General features: G+C 38.9%; 1 protein-coding gene across 1 annotated transcript; it reads left to right on the top strand.

The window, feature by feature from the left end:
• The first annotated feature begins 943 nt into the window (after window positions 1-943).
• Window positions 944-13,203, top strand: LOC117422153 (protein Churchill). Its single transcript, XM_034036843.3, has 4 exons — window positions 944-1,254; window positions 3,220-3,355; window positions 4,032-4,102; window positions 10,419-13,203. Exons 1-4 carry the CDS (start codon window positions 1,051-1,053, stop codon window positions 10,509-10,511), a joined length of 504 nt encoding a protein of 167 aa, XP_033892734.2. The 5' UTR covers window positions 944-1,050; the 3' UTR covers window positions 10,512-13,203.
• The last annotated feature ends 887 nt before the right edge of the window (window positions 13,204-14,090 follow it).

Below are 14,090 nucleotides of genomic sequence, written 5' to 3'. Positions count from 1 at the left end.
GGTTCATTTGTGTATTTTATAGTAACTATGACACTGTCTAAACTCTCAAAGGAGTTCTAAACAAGTTTTGCATTTGAGCTTTAGCAAGGTAATATGTGCAAATATGTACAATTTGACCATAGCTGAAATTTGATTGGCTCACGGCGGCCATGTTTTTTTTATGTAGAGAGGTGCTTTGCACTAGATAGACAACCTTGCCAAGGTTATGTATGCCAAGTTTCGCTTAAATCGGCATAACGGTTTCAGAGAAAAAGAGGTTTGAATATTTTTGACAAATCCAATATGGCTGCCGAATCATGTGACCAATCGTCTTGTGTTGAACAAATCTAAATATAGGCCATAAGGGTAGTATGTGCCCCAAGCTTCACATCTGTACCATAAGAGGTTTATGGCAACCAAACAATGTGACCTTTGACTTTGTTTTTGCTCTGACACAACTTCCCAAAGGCCTCTACCACCACTCTATGAAGATTCACGAGTCTACAACATTGCACCTTAAATTAATACTGCAAAATGTGCAAATATATGCAAATTGACCATAGCTGAAATTTGATTGGCTCATGGCGGCCATGTTTTTTTATGTAGCGACTTGCTTTTAACAAACTTAATAGACAACCTTGCCAAGGCTATGTATGCAAAGTTTTGATTCAATCGGCATAACCGTTTCAGAGATGAAGACGTTTGAATATTTTTGACAATTCCAATATGGCCGCCAGACCATGTGACCGATCGACTTCTCTTGAACAATCGTAAATCTCAGCCACGAGAGGAGTATGTGCACCGAGTTTCAGATCTCTACTGTAAACCAGTTCGGATAAGAAGATTTTTAAAAATTGTCCAAAATTCTTGAAAAATCCAATATGTCCGCCACACCATGTGACCTATGACCTTCATTTTCACTCTGACACAACTTCCCATAGGTGCCTACCACCCTACCAAGTTTCGTGAGTTTCCGTGCAACGGTGTTGGTTTTAGAGATTTTTTTAAAAAACAGCGGAAGAAAAAAACAGAAACAACAAATTCAATGAAATCGACCCACGTGCTGGCAAAATGTATTTCAAACATCCCGCTAGTGAGACTCGCGAGAGTCGCAGCCGAGCGGATGGGCGTTGCAGTGAATCCACTTCCGAGTTAATACAACTGCTGCATTCACAGTTAGGTGTTTATATTCATACAAATATATGTTTTAAAAAGTATAAGTTGAACGAAGACACCATGTGCACGGACTGCGTACAGAAGGAATATCCTAACAGGGTAAGACTTGAGTAACAAAACCTAACATTTGAAAAATAAAGGACCGCTATGGGGTGAACATTCAGTTTTTTAAGTTTACAGTCTGTGCATTAAGACGTTGTTTTGAAACCTTTTAAAAATGCATATTAAAAACATTTTTGCGTAAGAAATATGTTGTAAGCATGTATATAAAACAGAACTAAAAGCAAACAGACCAAATCTGTACAGCTGGTGTTTGGAGGCGAAAGTAACAGAGGAAAATGAAACGGGCCCGTCTGTAAATTGATTTTCCTGCCGACCAGAATTGATGGTACAGACACTGAAACTAAAATTAAATATTGTGATACTGATGTTTCAATCTCTGATGTTCCCTCCCCTGCACAGACCGTGTGTGTGTGTGTGTGTGTGTGTGTGTGTGTGTGTGTGTGTGTGTGTGTGTGTGATCTGATTTCAGGCTGGTCACTACTTGTTTTATTATTATTCCTTATTGTGTTTATTAGAACACCAAACCTCCACCTTACTGGATGCACTAGTACTTTAATTTGCACTAAAAAGAAAGGTGTTGCTGGTACTTATATGGTTTTGCATGTGTTGGTTTCTTGGTGACCCTTACTGAACGCATTCTAGATCCCTTATCGGAATAAAAAGAACCTGATTATGATGTGCTTTTTAAAATTATTTACAGTGCTTTATCGCGCTTAACTGCTTTAGTTTAGCTATATACTTAAAACGCCGCCCTGTCTGAGGCGTTTCTGTAACGGTAGTGCTATTTAATGGTGTATATGACTGGGATAAAATGTTTGGACACCGAGAAAAGTTCTGTCTTAAAAAAAAGTTTTTTTTGTTTTTTTTTTACACAATGAAAGTTCCAGCCCCTGCTCTCTTTATTATCACAGATTTCTATCAGCGTTTGTTTTGTTCATCTTTTTTTCTGGTACTATACAGATTTTGCTGATGCCAGCACAATCCAATATAAATATTTCTCTCTTTAGACCTGGTGTTAAACTACTGGCAACTGTGTTTTTGGGGGTTCCTAGTGGCAGTAGAATTTATCCTGGTAAAAAGAAACTCCAGCAAAGCTGCTGCCAGTAGATTTTCTGCTGGGTCTAGTCACTCATAGGGAAAACATTGGACCAATATGGAACAAGACGTGCTTGTTACAAAACATTGAGAAATCAAGGTTACTCTGTTACTGTAAGTTAGTAAGTGGAAAACAACATAAGAAGGAGAAAAATAAATGTTTTTTTTTATATTACAATTAGCTTACTTGCCTCAGTGTATATAGGTAACAAAATCAAATGTGCTTATGCTACCGGAAAACCTGAAATGGATCAAACTGCTATGCAGTCTGTGTGTCTCATTTACAACCCAGCAATTTAGACATGAATTGCTTGGAGAAACTGAACATTGTATGTATTATATCGACAGGTTAGATTAAAAATCAAAATACACATCATTATTGAAACTAATTAGTGGTCATTTTAAATGTCTTCTGCATTTAATTATTTATAAGGCAAGTTTAATGTGTGGGGAGATCAGCAATGACCAAGAAAATGTGTGCTGAAGAGGATCCGTGCTGATTGCTGCTCCCCACAGAGGTTGGGAAGTGTAGCAGCACACATACAAGCAGCTGTTTCTACGACTGTTCCACTAAATTAGCTGAAGCAGCACCAGTGCCCCTCACCTGGGTCAGCACCTGCTTGCTGTAGAGGGCTCCAGCACAGTAATCAAGTAGGACCGTGCAGCTTGAGCATCTATTCAGAGCTTTATACGCGTTTCATAGACCCTGATTAGCACTAACCTTGGACAAGATAATGTTAATTTAGGTGCTCTAAGGTAGTCCAAGATTCATGCTAATCGGGGTCTGTGTAAACAGACAGAACTTTTGTAGATACAAGTTTTGGCAAATACCTTGATAAGTGAGAGATCTTTTTAGAACACACAGAACAGAACCTTTAATAATTCTGTCTTTTGTATTCTCTTTAGGGAAACACTTGTTTAGAGAACGGCTCTTTCCTGCTGAACTATGTGGGCTGTGCAAAGTGCAACCAGAGGGACTTCATTCTGATCAACAACAAAACAACAGAAGAGGACGACGGAGAGGAAATAGTTACGTATGATCGTGAGTAATCAGTGTGTAATTAAAGATCAATGTACTGAGACATCTATGCAGCTTTTACTGGATTTAACTAAATAATGTAAGGCCATCTATAAAAAAAGAATTGGTTTGCTGTAATCCGATTCTAGCGTTGAGTAGGTAGAATGGAGATTTTTTTAAATGCAGAGTGAAGATTTTTTCTGTTTGAGGTTTATGTACTGAACTGTACTTGGATAAACTGTCTGTACAGGTTGTTTAAATATGTCGAAACAACATTTCTATAAGAGTGTTGCCTCTATTTCTCTATCTTTCTTGCAGAAAACAAGAAAGTGAAATATTGAAGACAGTGAATTAGGGACGTGCCCTTATACAGTACAGTATAGTACACTTGTGAAATAACAAGGGAGCGATTGCATTCCACAATTCAATAAAAGGAAAAATAATTTTGAGTAGAGTTGAAAACAGTCCTTAGGACAGGTTACAGAAAACCAGCTTATTTTTTCTATTGTAGCCTAAACACAAATATAATACTCCATAGAACATCAAGAGAATTCAAGTATATTCACAAATGTAATGTTTATCCAAAGCTACACAAAACAAGTCCTTGTGATAGGCATTTCTTGTAATACCTATTACCTTTCCATTGCAAAACTGAGATCCCTTTGTTACACAGCTAATGATAGTTGTCTTGTTTTCTCAGATGTGTGTAAGAACTGTCACCACATCATAGCCAGGCATGAATACACTTTCTCTGTCGTTGATGATTACCAGGTAAGCAGCCTCAATAGGATATTCCTTCTTTTGCTCTCCAAGATGAACAGTTTAGAACAGCCTTATTGGCAAGACCCACGGTGTTCCCTGTGCAGTGTTATAGGAACAAACCATGCTGGCTTACTCAGGGTCATGAATGCTTTAGTGGGGATTTTGTTACTGTAAACAGACTGGACTGTCAACACAAGGCTGTATTAACTGTTAAACACACGTGCTTTCAGAACCTCATTAGTGCATTTGTCTGGTATTTCCAGCCATTTGTAGGACTTGGGGTGAGACCATCTAGTGTTCACTAAAAGGTATAGCAGCATTCATGTAATTGTGTCACAGGGATGGTGTCTAAAGACTATGACACAACTTATTTTGGCAACTGTTAAGCTGTAAGCAGGACGAGGGCAAAGCCATGGCATGCAGTATCTATGTCGTGGTCGGACGAGGAGATGTCAAACGAGCCTTCTGTTAAATCTGCAACATCTTGTATGTAATATTAGTATGTTAAAGGAACAATTGCTTGATTCCTGTTAAACTCAGTGAAATAGAGACATTTAGTTCTGATATGAATATTTGAAGCAAAAATGATCATTTTCATACTAATCAGAGTGATGAAATGTTTTAGTCATTGTCCGAAAGCACAATAAACAAGTGGGTTTCCTGCCACCAGGTTTTGTCAATAATGGGATCATTTCAGGACAGGAATTATATCTTCATTGTTTCACCAAGCTATTTCAAAGAAAATGAACGCTAAAATCAATGCTGGAGAACAAAACAAATGCATTAAATTTTATTATTCAATAGATTGTAATAGACAACAAATGCCCCGGGGTTGACCCCATCATTTATATATTATATAAGGCTTGGAGATGTAAACTGTTATTTATTTGGCCCTCCAATGTCCAATGGGTAGAGTAGAGATTTATGATGGTTGAACGTAATGTGACAGTGGGTGCCCAACTAGCGTCTTATCCCAGATTGTGCCTCGCTTCTTTAACATTTTCAGTGCCTTGAGTCGAGAGGTCTCGCAATGTCATGTTATATACGTAGCTGTGTGCAGTCTAAAATACGAAGTATAGATCAAATCTACTGATTATCACCTGTAAACATCAGCCTAAATACACTTGTCTATAAAAATAGCAAGATTATTTAAAGCTGTTCATGTAAATACATGAGTTAAATCTAATTGTTAGTTCCTTTATCAATATCTGTGCACAGCTTAAATGTTACTTAGTTATTCAGTTAGTTTTAACATGGATAAATTAAAAACAATTAGGTTTCATGTGTAAACGTGCAGATCAAAGGCTATACTTAATGACCCTTAATGCCTGGGCAAACAGCCTACTTGAGAATTGGCCCTTCAAGTTGCCTTTCGTTCTGTTCTTCCACGATGAAATCTTCAGTTCTCAAAGGAAGTCGGTCTCTGCCATGCTTTGTCCTGTTGCCAGTCCGTGCAGCCTTTCACCCGTGTCTTCGTACAGCCGTCGATGCAGCTTACACCGGGGGTTCCCAAACTTTTTTTGCTGCGCCCCCACTTCTAGTAAACAGTACAATATTTAGAAAAATATGATTTGATTAAAATAACATTGTAACGTTGCATGTAAAATCAAAACAGGCTCCACACAGGCAGTAGCTTTGTGCTTGAATTCTGCAGTTTATTAGCACAGGACAAATAAACAATTAAGGACCAAAGCAAAACAAAATAATAAAAACCAATCTCTCGGTGCTAAATTCCAGTTTACCTCTCGTTGCTCTCACTGAGACGGTCTCTGTCACTCACTCGCTCTCCAACTCCACTCAGGCATGCGCTCCTATTTACCTCTTCACATTAAACCATGCCCTCCATCCACCTTCACCAATCCAGGACATGCCATTCGGACCCCAGTCTCACGTTGCAACAAACAAACAGGACAGTCAATAAGTCATGCAGTGATGGAAATCGTGGGGTCGTTACAATATTGTAGTGTTGAGCGTGCTGTAGGTTCTACTAGGATACAATGCAGCTGGGACAGCGGCAAAGGTGCAACATTTAAATAAACGACTAATCTTTAATAAAGTTAGAATATAGATTTAAGATGGATTGACTTTTTTACAATCGCTATTAGTAATTGTATTAACATCAATAGTCACTTATTCTCATTCTTCATTCCACATTTAAATGAGAAAGTAAGGATGTGGAGGATTTAAAACCCATTTAATTATTTCACAGCCAAACCCTGTAAATTAAACTGATTGTATTATTACAGTATTGTTATTACAGTATACCTTTTATTTATGTCATGGTCTGGTTTTCTAGTAGTAACGGCCTTAGTGCTTTTAATCTACGATCATTGAAACGCATTCCAGTTTGTTTATGTTTGTGTAATAAAAGGTATACTGTATTAGCAATACAACAGTAATAATAGTAATAAAATCAGTTTAATTTACAGGGTTTTGCTGTGAAACAACTAAATGGGCTTTTAAATCCCCCAAGTCCTTACTTTCGCATTTAAAAGTGGAATAAAGAACGAGAAAACGAGGGTGCTACATTAAGAAGTGGCTAGTCTTTATTAATGTTAATGCAGTTACTGATAGTAATTGTAATGTTTGTCCAGTTTAATTTTTTTATTATAAATTCAGGGACGGTGGTGGGGGGGGGGCTTGAGTGGGCTGAAGCCACCCCAAAGTTTACCTTATCCCCCTGTAGTCCCGCCACCAAAAAATGAAAAAGGAATCTCAAATTTCTGAATTATTGACATGACTTAAAGTTGTGTAAGACTTTTCAGACAATCGAAAACCATTCCAGGTATTGTCTTCAACAAGGCGACTTTAATCAGGGACCAACAATACAGCACAGGCATTCAACGTGAACTCAGGACCGGGCGCTTGCTGTGTGAGCACCCACAACAAGATACTCTCTTTCGTGCTGCAGGGGCAACTGCGTTGCTACTAAACATTCCCTCCAGGAAATGCTATCTCCCAAACTCTTGTGTTGATTCCATTTCAGTATGTTCAAAAGTACTAGTTTCTATTTAAAAAACACATTTACTAACTCTTATTGGTTTACTTTTAAACATTACATTTTATTTTAACTTTCAATTGTTAACAATCAATGTTATTTAAAGTTTCTAATTATTCAACTTCTACCCCTTGCTTACACATTTAAATATACCCTATAAATGTTCCAGTTATTTTATTACAGTGTAACGGGCAGTGTTGTGTGACACACTGCTGTTTCAGATCCTGCCCTGTGTCAGTGAGATGAGATGACGTTCAAACCTCTAAAACCACAACTGCAAACAAGCCAGGCTCTTTTGCATTGTGGCTTACCCTTCATTCACACAGGGCGTCGAATGCACAATTGATTTTTATGCTGCACTATGATATGTGTAGATAATGGTGAATAACAATGACGTTCTGGGATTTTTTATTATGCATGTCATTTGTGTTTTAAGGTTTTATTTCAACATTGTGTCAGTGTGCGACATACAGTGCCTATAGAAAGTCTACACCGCCTTGAACCTTTTTCACATTTTGTTGTGTCAGTGCCTCAGAGTTTCATGAGGATGAGGATTTTTTCCACTTATCTACACACCATACTCCACACTGTAAAGGGGAAAAAAGTTTTTATTGAGAGATTATATATTAAAAATACAAAACTGAAAGATCATAATTGGATAGGTCTCCACCCTCCCTGAGTTAATACTTGGCGGAAGCACCTTTGGCAGCAATTACAGCTGTGAGTCTGTTGGGATAGGTCTCTACCAACTTTGCACACCTAGATTTGGTAATATTTGACCATTCTTCTTTACAAAACTGTTCAAGCTCTGTCAAGTTCCTTGGGGAGCGTTGATGGACAGCAATCTTTAAGTAATGCCTCAAATTTCCGATTGGATTTAGGTCGGGGCTCGGGCTGGGCCACTCAAGGACATTTACCTTTCTGTTCCTTAGCAACTCCATTGTAGATTTGGCTGTATGCTTTGGGTCGTTGTCATGCTGAAAGGTGAACTTCTGTTCTAGTTTCGGCTTTCTTGCAGAGGGCAGCAGGTTTTCCTCAAGGACTTATCTGTACTTTGCTCCATTCATTTTCCCTTGTATCCTGACAAGTGCCCCAGCTGATGAGAAACATCCCCATAACATGATGCTGCCACCACCACCATGCTTCACAGTAGGGATGGTGTTCTTTGGGTGATGCACTGAGTTGGGTTTGTGCCAAACATAATGCTTTGAATTTAGGCCAAAAAGTTCAATTTTAGTTTCATCAGACCACAAAACTTTTTACCACATGGCTACAGAAGAGCGTTTTTTTGCATACTTAAAACGGGATTCAAGGTGGTCTTTCTTGAGTAAAATACAGGCCAGATTTGTGGAGTGCTTGGGATATTTTTGTCACATGCACACTTTGACCAGTCTTGGCCATAAAAGTCTGTAGCTCTTGCAAAGTTGCCAAACAAAGGTATGCAGGTAAAAACTGGTGGTCAAGAAAATGTAGCCTGAGCTGTTAGGATAGTTGAAAGAGAAAAACAAAAACTATATTTTGCAAACAAATAATGGAAAAACAAAAAAGTATAGTACTACAAAAAAAGATCCTAACAAGCAAAGGTGAGCAACAACCACACCCCCAATCTCCTTCCTTCTACCCACCCTAAAACAGGAAACGGGAACTCAAGGCCCTCCCCTCTCAGGTGACTAGTGGAAGGAAAAAAGGAGCAAGCAAAAATCATTACCGTAAAACCCCCAGTAAAAGGGTAATGAAAAAAACACAGATAAAACAAACCAATTGAATGAATACATATAGATGCCCTGATAAACTGAAAATAAGAGACAGGAATAACTATATGGCAAACAAAAAAGGAGCTAATAATAAAGAAAGAAAAGACATTGCCTGGCCAGGCTCTGCTATTCAGAATTATGAATAAGCAGGTGATGCATTTCTTGCAACACTATGTGTGGCTACCGCAAACCACATCTGTAACAATGTTCTTCAGATGTGTTTTCCCATGACTAAAACATGTAATCGGATATAAATGGAAACTAGTGTTTCTGCTGGTTCTCTATCAAAGAAATTGGCCGTTTTTTTTACGTTACATTGTCTGTAGGATTTTTCTTCTTTGCAACGCTTTTGTATAATTGCAACAGGCAGCAATACAATGTAGCAATTAGGCAAAAAATACCATCATTGAAAATTGCAACTTTGTATATAACTGCATCCCAAACCAGACTTAAACAGCATACATGTATCAATTTTGCAGTCTGCTTGCTCTGCTTTAAAATCTGTATGTTTAAAAACCTCATTCAAAATAATAATACAAAATGTCAAATGAAGGACTGGGACTACTATTAGCATCAAACGTATTGCCAAATGACTGCGTAGAATAGATCTGATTTCCAGAGCTAGCAGAAACTTCACAGTGTATGAAGACTAAAGTGTTTTAATAAATATGATCATACACGCTGCGTGAGCCCTGGGCTGGTGTGATCACAAACGATCCGCCCCCAGACAGGTTAGCATTCGCACAGGACAAAAAGAATAGATCCGCACCAGGGTTGACTGCCCAGATGAGCCGACACCAGCTACTCTCTGATCTCGGATGAGATCGTTTGCTCTAAAGCCCTGTTCACATGGGAGCGATGGGATGCTCTCGTGAGGTGTGCAAGGTCTCCGGTTTGCATCCAGCCTCGGCCCTGTTACAACAGCACTTACTTCAGACTGCACTGTAACCCTTGTAAACTGTGTTGGATAAAGACGTCTGTTAATTTATTATTATTATTATTATTATTATATTATAATAATAATAATAATAATAATAATAATAATAATAATAATAATAATAATAGGCACTTACTCTGCATCAGTATTAGGATGGTGGAATCTGAAGTTTTGGAGACGTATTGAAACACTGACACTATACGTGCCCACACACAGTGGAGTGTAGCCCTCTCAGCTCCCTCGCTGGGGAGAGCCTGGCACCGCCACTGTATAACTTTATTATAACTTTATAAAATATTTATTAAAATGTTGCACCCTCGTTTGTCCGTTTTCTACATTCTGCAGCAAAACCCGTAAATGAATCTAAAAGCTAAGCCCCTCCCTGCGTGTGCATGACAGGATTAAGGGGCAGACATCCTAGTGGACAGGGTGTGGTCGGAAGCAGTTAATGAATGATGGAAGACAGTGTCTGCAGGGCACTTTGACATGCGAAAGACATCGATTCAATATGCACCTGCAGGTGTCCACCAGCAAACCTCTTTCTTAATAAAGTTGCTGTGCCCAGGAGAAATTCAGTGCACATCTTAAATGAGTTGTTGCTGATTGTGTTGATGTCTGTGTCTCTTCTGTCTTTAGGAGTACACCATGCTTTGCATGCTGTGTGGAAAAGCGGAGGATACAATTAGCATTCTTCCTGATGATCCCAGACGAATGGCCCCGCTCTTTTAGAGAAAAAGGAAGTGATGCATGGAAGAGTAAATGAGCGAGGCGCAGAGCGGGGAGCCTGTGAAGGATGTGGTAACCCTGAAATCACTGACGAAGGCAGTAACGGAAACCTGCGTGTGGCTTTTCTTTTCCTGTCCTTTTCTGTGTTATTTATTGTAAAAATGATTTTTCTTTTGGTTGTTTTTACTTTGTTATAAGTGCACCTGTGCCACTAATACTGTACTGTGACTGAAATAAGTATTCAACCGCCCCATATGCGTTTTGTGTGCCATTGGCAGAAGGACATTTGTTGTCCCTTTACCCCTAACTCACGATTCCTTATATAATATGTCGCTATGCCTGCATAGAGTCATCGCCTCTTTTAAATATATGCAAATGATTTTAATGAGCAAGGCTTCTCGCAAGAGCAGTGCTACCCCAAAAAGGGGCAGTGGGGACCCAGCAATGTACCAGTCTTGTCAATCAAGTTAAAAACACAGCTAGAGCCTTTGAGTAAAGAAAGACAAACCGCCCCTGCAGCCCTTCCCTCATCAGATTTCGTAAAGAATCGCTCTAATGCCCCATTCCAAAGCACAGCCCACGGGCAGGGGTGATTGAATACTTTACTGAGGTTGTATGTAACGCAAGGCTTCTGACACTTCACAGCAGCTTTGGCAAAATGCCAACAGAAAAAAAAAAACATGCATATGAAGCCTGTCTTCTCTGGTGCAGTCTTAACGTATTCCCAATGCAGAACAGCTGTCTGCGTGGGACATTCGTTGTGTTGTTTATTCCCAAACAAATGGGTTTCTGCAAAGCTGATTCCTAAGACTGATCCCACATTGATCTTCGCATGTGGTTCTGAATGTATTCACCTGTCACACTGCTTATTGTGAGGGACAGTGGCACTGGCTGCAGTCCTGCGCAGTGCAGGCAGATTCAATGAAAGCTTCCCTTCACAGTTCTGCAAGCACACCTCAATGAACACCCATCTGTTGAGATACAATCAGAAACCACTACCCTCATCTGCTATCCCACAGGCGATTATTCAAAAGCCTTAAAACACTAGTAATATAATTAGGGCTTCTGATTTTCGGTTTTAACCGATAAAACCCGATAACACCCCCGATACAAAAAAAATGAAATCGGTGGATAGCCAATAAACACCAGAAAAACTGTGGAAATGGTTAATCGATTCACGTTGACTTTACCCTTTTCCCATTAAAAAATAAAACTTACTACAAAAATAACAATAAATACATTTCCCAGTGCTGCTGGACAATGTCCCTCCTTCCTGACTTGTATCTACCATTGATTCGTTCTGAATACTTTAAACCCACCCCAACTACTGAGTGGCAGCACATTCCTACATTTCTATTGGAGACTCTGCTTGCGAGATTTAAAACGAGATTACAATCAGGATGGAGGCTTGTTAGCGGGATTTAAAGCTGTATTACAGTTAAGATACAGAGGATTTAAAACAGAATTGTGGCGAAAGGTACAAAAATGCCTACACACAAAAACCCCAGAAGAATGTGCCCGTGACCATAGGGATTTCATTGTGGAAGACAGCAAAGGAAAGTACTGTCGAGTTACTATACATATTTTGACACGCACACAAAAAAAACTGCTCAAGTGTTTTGGAAAGTAACCAAAAACACTATTTTCATACAGTATATCAAAAACGAAAGCCCCGAAAAAAAGCTATTTACATAAAACTCGAACATGCTAAAAATAAGCACCGAAAAATACAGAAACAGAAGCCCTAAATATAATGTATGCCCTGAGAACAATTTATTGTATTATTAAAAAAAGAAATGACATCCAACTTTTCATTAGATTCTGACACATCTCTTCACAAAACAAATACAAATGGAAGAGCTTTAGTCTTGCAGTGCACAAGCAGGGCATGTGTTACTGTGAAGGCTGAGGCTCCAAGTAGGGCACCAGAGAGATGAATGGATCGATGAATGTTTAATTGAGGCTGTCGAAATAAAAGCCAACAGAAATTGATTCATTGTTGCATCTCTGCACATCTGCCATTCAGTCCTGGGCAACTCTCAAGCAAAGACCTCAGCTTGTGGTGAATTGTGTGTTAGTTTTGCGCACTGGGATCTAATCCTAAACCATAACCAAATGTTATATCATGGTAAAAGTATAAACTGCTGTAGTTCAGAGAAGGCAAGCTAGGTAACTCGTACAGAAGTATGGTCAAGCATGCAATTTAAACCTAGTAAAGTTATACCCTGCATAATCAGTGAAACAGGTCTGGTGTCTTCTCAAGCAAGCTGAACTAAATTGCAGTCCCAGATTGACAAGCAGGGTGGATTGATGTAACTTTACTATGAAGATGAAGTAGTGTTTTCAGGACAGTAAGTTAAACTCATTATAGTATGTAATATGTGCCATTGTGATTTCATAGTGCTGCTTCTGAAACAGGTTTGGGGAAGCTGCTGTTTCTGATCCCTTTTTATTAAGCTTTTCAGCAGATCCAGTATGAATAGCTGGAAGCCAGTTACAGGGGATATCATTCAGTAACCTCATGGTGTTTTTAAAATAGTTTTGACATATTTAACAGTTAAGTAATTACCCATATGAAAAATAAATAAATAAAAAAACATTGTAAATTGTCGAATTATTTTAACTTGTTTTTGAAGAGTTGTCACTATTGTTTAAAAATAAAAAAGTGAGGACCACTGTATTAAGAATCGTGTTATACCACCTGTATTTTCAATTTTTTGTCCGTTGTAATACTAAGTTTGCCCTCCAGATGGCAAACAAAACAAAACAATTACTGTGAGACAGTAATAAAATAACAAAATAAAATCCTTTTGAAATCTAATTTGAAGATACCGCCTTGCTCAGTGAGTTGTATACGAGCCTTCAAGCGGTTCTGTAGAGTTTCATATCTGGGGACCGTGGTGATTCAAGTACTATGTAAGCGCAACATGGGGACGGTGTTAATATTGTATGTGTTCACAGTGCACAGGATTGCAAGGTGGTAAATAATACAATACCACATCATACCGGTCGGGGTACCGCATTCTTCACTTCGTTTATCCCCATTCAACTTTTAATTACCTCGCACAGTAATTAACAATTAATACAAAAATATTAATCGTGATAAGAAATCTTACAACTGTTGCAGGGTAGCTTTGGTGCGAAGAAGAATCAAACACATCAAAGTCTGTGGTTCGTTTTAAACGCTTAATTCACGTTTCTTTATTAGCAGGCTCTCTGTTGCGCTCCAGAGGGAACGGCTGGCTCCCGTACTGTAGCCTGGTAACCGATTGCTGTCAGGTTGCAGAATCAATCCACCTGCATTGTGTACAGCTGAGTTCGTCTCAGTTTTAGCATCAGTAACACGCCGCGGCTACAGATTTAAAAGCACCTGTTTATTTTGCTGTTTCTGAGACTAACTTGAAGATTTGCGATTCATGTGCAGGGGTCATCCACCGTGTCACGACGATATTGACGGTACATGGTGTTTCCCAGGGTCCCCTGTGTTTTTGGCACAATTTATTAACCCACATATTGTAACTGACTAGATATCTGTAATTTTATTTACCTTAATAATACCAGAGTTCCTACGAGTTATAAAAT

This window comes from Acipenser ruthenus, chromosome 15 (genome assembly GCF_902713425.1).
Source record: "Acipenser ruthenus chromosome 15, fAciRut3.2 maternal haplotype, whole genome shotgun sequence".
Taxonomy (NCBI): Eukaryota; Metazoa; Chordata; class Actinopteri; order Acipenseriformes; family Acipenseridae; genus Acipenser; species Acipenser ruthenus.
Note: the sequence above shows the minus strand (reverse complement) of the source record. Positions and strands in the feature narration are given on the sequence as shown.